The sequence below is a fragment of the Merops nubicus genome, unplaced genomic scaffold (genome assembly GCF_000691845.1).
Source record: "Merops nubicus isolate BGI_N331 unplaced genomic scaffold, ASM69184v1 scaffold11069, whole genome shotgun sequence".
Lineage (NCBI taxonomy): Eukaryota > Metazoa > Chordata > Aves > Coraciiformes > Meropidae > Merops > Merops nubicus.
The window spans coordinates 34,541-35,697 of record NW_008631771.1 but is presented as its reverse complement, the minus strand read 5'-3'; the positions used below and the strand labels follow the sequence as shown (position 1 = coordinate 35,697).

The 1,157-nt window shown below is 41.9% G+C and overlaps 1 protein-coding gene across 1 annotated transcript in view; it reads right to left on the bottom strand.

The window, feature by feature from the left end:
• Positions 1–1,077: 1,077 nt before the first annotated feature.
• LOC103780052 (rab GTPase-activating protein 1-like) overlaps positions 1,078–1,157 on the bottom strand; it is a gene marked incomplete at its 3' end in the record, with an annotated part of 14,887 nt that continues 14,807 nt past the window's right edge. Inside the window, exon 8 of the mRNA XM_008947701.1 lies at positions 1,078–1,157. This exon is cut by the window's right edge and continues 47 nt beyond it. Coding sequence (XP_008945949.1) covers positions 1,078–1,157 — 80 coding nt within the window.

Here is a 1,157-nt window from a genome sequence, read left to right as displayed (position 1 = left end):
ATTTTTAAAGCAAAGCATGGATCAGCAGTCTTAATCTGCAACAGCTCTATCTTCCTCATACTGAAGCATAACACCAACTTTTTCAAGTAGAGAAGAATTCAGGATCAATGGACGAGAGAATGAGACTGAAATAGTCCAAGTGTATCTTGCAGGTTTACAGTGCAAAAAGAGGTGTGCTGCTTCTGGAAACATTCACCACAGAGAGGTAACAGGCATCACATTGCAGCACAACTGATATCTTTCTTGCAGGTTTTTAAAATAACATTTAGAATCAGACATTACAGATCCCTAGGTTCCCTGGTCTTATCAGGCCATAGAGGCAAGTGCGCATTTAAAAAACAAACAAAGCCAACCCACCCCAAAAAAGCCCACACCACAAAAACCAAACCACAGCACACACAAAATCATAAAAAAGAACCTGTGCCAAGCTGCACAGCAAAAGTTTTGCCTGTGTGCTACCAGAAATAATGTGGTTTGAAAGTCCATCAGCAAGAACAGTGACACTGACCGTATATACTTGGGATATGCCTCTATGCCACTGACTGGAGCTCTGCCTGGGGACAGGACACCAACTCCAGATTTGCATTCAAACTTTCTTCATCACATCAGAGAACATAAATTCTAGCAATAAGAAACTGTGCTTGTATAATCAGGCACGTCAGGGTATCACTTCAGCTGTCCCAAGACAAAGGGGACATAATGCTATCTGTAACCAACTCATCTCATCCCCTGGAAGGAAGAGAAGAGCAATGTCTCCCATCTGCACTGCCTGGGTGAGTACAGAAGGTGGAAAACAAATCCTGCATGCTTAGGACCCCAAAGTCCAAATAATGAGGGAACAGGCCAAACACAAGCCCCAAACACTAATTTAACATCTCCAAATCAGCAACACACAGTTCTATGAACAATTTCCCACTTCTGTCTTGCATATGATTCCACAGAACAGTTCCTAGACACAGATTCTTGGGAGATCATGGTGTGTGTACTCAGACACACACACACTGTGATTCCCAGGAGAAAAATACATACGCTAAACCCATGTCAGATCAAACAAATTTACAAGCTAGATTAAATTACCTTTAGGAGTTTCCTCATTAAGTACTAGAAACATGGGTGCATTAGGATTCCACATTCCAGTAATTACATAAGCCTTGCCA